Source organism: Fragaria vesca, linkage group LG4, assembly GCF_000184155.1.
Source record: "Fragaria vesca subsp. vesca linkage group LG4, FraVesHawaii_1.0, whole genome shotgun sequence".
In the NCBI taxonomy this organism is placed as follows: Eukaryota; Viridiplantae; Streptophyta; class Magnoliopsida; order Rosales; family Rosaceae; genus Fragaria; species Fragaria vesca.
In genome coordinates, this window is record NC_020494.1 from 6,775,688 (window position 1) to 6,778,681 (window position 2,994).

Sequence of the window (2,994 nt, forward strand, 5' to 3'; positions counted from 1 at the left end):
CTGTGGGACTATAGCCGACGAAAATAAAAATTTACGTCGGCTAAAGTCATCACCGACGACCTTTTCCCGACGACACTATAGCCGACGAGCCTTCGTCGGCTAAGATCTTAGCCGACGAATTAAGATAACAGGCCGACGAAAATTTTTCGTTCGGCTAAAGTGCTTGCCCTGGTAGTGCTATCAAATAAAAGATGAGATCGAGCTCGTGTGATTGCACACTTAAAGTGCAATTTGACACTTACCTATCAGATTATGGGTGCTCAAGCGTGGGTTCATCACCCCCCCATTTTCTTTGGTTCTGGTTCTTGGTTCTTGGTTCTTGTTCTTGTTCTCGGTCCTCTTTCGTCAGCCACTGCTATCTCATTTCTTGGGTTTTGATGGTGGCTTGTATCTTGTATGGTGTTATTTTGGAGGAGCTCTTCCTTTGGGGCGTAAGTTTTCATATGATCTATGTATTGGAATTCGATTAGCAGCAATTACTCTGGTAACATTGCTTTGATTTTGTACTCCTCATTACTTCACGACAACTGGCAAAGATGGCGACAACAATGCTAGCGTACATAAATGATGAGTGTGGTAGATTGATTAGTATTGTTGCATTTATGTTTTTGGTTGTAAGACTTCTGATTCATAGTATAACAAATTGTTGGTTTCCTCTCACTCTTTCTAATTTGATCGAGTGGAAGACCTATGCTTTTTTGTTATTTGCAGTTTCTCGAGTCTCGCATTTGCAAGTTTTGTAATTAGGTTTGTTCCTTCATTAGTGAATTATTCATTTCTCACCAAAACAAAAAACAAAAGAAAGAGGATGACATTTTATTATTTGAAAGAAGAACTTCAAGCATGCCCTAAACACTAATTATACTAATCTTCAGCATTCTTGCACAACTGCAGTAACCACCTAGCTCCCTCGATTATCATAACTTTAATGCAAAATAAATGAAAAACATATGCATTTTACAACGGTATAGATCAGAGACTTATTATTGAGTAGATGACATCTTAGCAGTTTCGTTCCCTGTACTACAAATTTAGTTTAGGCCTAAGCTCAATACCTTCCACAATGAGGCCTCCCTTAGGGATGCCACTCTCAGTTTCCCTCAGACAAAACTCAACAGTAGCATCATCTTCTTGATTGGAAATTTCACCCAACTCAATCTCCATCCATCCATCTCCTCTGCTTTGAGCTTGTGGAGCTGGCACATCTTCTGGCTTGTCTGCCAGGAACACATCATGCTCAGCTACAACTTCATTTTGTTCATTGGTGACACGCACCGTCATAGGTATTCCCAGAAACCCCCATTGTGATTCTTCTGGGAGCTGATATACCAGGTAAGCTGCATAGGTTGTTCGCAGGGACAATATTTTAGTGTCTATGTATCCCTTAATCTCAAGCCACCATACAAGTCTGAGCTCAGCCACTTCGGAGAACCTGACATTCACATATGCATTAATACTGCGAGTAAGAGTAAGCATCCTCTTCTTCACCGAGTAAGGGCCAAAATTAAGCACCCAATAAACAAGCATTGCATTAACAATTAAAGAACGAAGTATCCATAGTCGTTCAGTAAAAGGAGCAAGAGATAACCTATGATTCACATATGCGTCACAATTTTCAACAGGTTAGTTATAACATTCATTTATGTGATCATGGCATATGTAACCCGCCCATTAGATTCGGATCAGACGTCAATATCAACTCCCACATGTACATGATGAGGTTCTAGTTTCTTTTGTGTTCTGGTTCTTGTGTGAAAGAAGGGATATATATATATATATATATATATATATATATATATATATATAATTTGTACAGAAAATGAGAAAGCATCATATCATATCAGTACAAAATGGGAAAAGTTGGCATTGGAAAAACAAACACCAATTTGAAATGAAGAATGTCTCACCGCTGCTTTTTACTATTATGTCAGAGTGCGAAAATAGGCAATTTCCTGCACACCTGCTTAAAAAAAAATAGCAAACAAATTGTTAGGATAATTTTTAAAGAATAGACCAGAAGAACTAAGATCAAATCAGCCAACCACAATAAAGAAGAACAAAAAAAAACAAAAACAGTAGAGAACAAAGGTGAGCACTCTATTTACTGCGGGGTAACTGAAAATAAATTGATCACAGGATGATAATATTAGTATGATCAAAGTTGAAAAGTCTGGTATGCTATGATAATATGGTTTTTAAACCTTTAAGATTACTTTGGATTTCCTAAGAAGAAGATAACATATGCATAGAACATACATCAATGCCTTCTCTTTTATATACACCAATTATTCGATTTTGCTATTGATGCTAAGAAGATTGCACTGTCAAACTCTATTTCATAATTTATTTGATCATACTTATCAGGAGATTTTATATACTGGCAACTGAGGTGAAGTATCATTTAGACCACAAACAGAAAGAACAAATAAACATACAATCATTAACTTTTCCTGAATTCTATTAGAAGGAAATTAAAGATGGCAAAATGAGACTAACTCCCACATATAACAATAACAAACAAAAAAGAGAAAATAAAAACACCAGAAAGTTAATCTTTCGAAGATCACATCTGAGAAACAAAAAGAAACATAATTAAGTAATTAAGCTCCCAAGGATGATTTATCTCAAACTCCCAGATGAGAACCTGACATGAAAAGCAACCCAAAGATAAGGAACCAATCAAAGGACAAAACCCGGATCGGACAAAACCCATTTCAGCTCAAATCAAGAGAAACAAAAAAGAAAAACTAATAAAAAATTCAATGAATGAATCATCAAATTAGTGTTAAATAAACAAAGGAAGGTGATGTCAGAGATCGGGAAATCGGTATGAAAGGTGAATTTTGCTGCTATTTAAACATACCAGGTGCTTGTTGTTCTTGACCAAATCTGGAAGGGATTTGGATCAGGAGCGAGAGACAGAGAGAGATCTTGGGCGAGAGAAAGTGAGAAGAGCCTTCCGGTGGTAGAGAAGCCGAGAGGAGGAGAGATGGG

At 37.0% G+C, this 2,994-nt stretch overlaps 1 protein-coding gene across 1 annotated transcript in view; it reads right to left on the reverse strand.

Annotated features, from left to right (window-relative positions):
* Nucleotides 1-793: 793 nt before the first annotated feature.
* LOC101296852 (putative F-box protein PP2-B12-like) overlaps nucleotides 794-2,994 on the reverse strand; it is a 3,626-nt gene continuing 1,425 nt past the window's right edge. Inside the window, exon 4 of the mRNA XM_004296606.1 lies at nucleotides 794-1,432. Coding sequence (XP_004296654.1) covers nucleotides 1,024-1,432 — 409 coding nt within the window. The 3' untranslated portion in view covers nucleotides 794-1,023. The remainder of the gene's footprint in view (nucleotides 1,433-2,994) is intronic.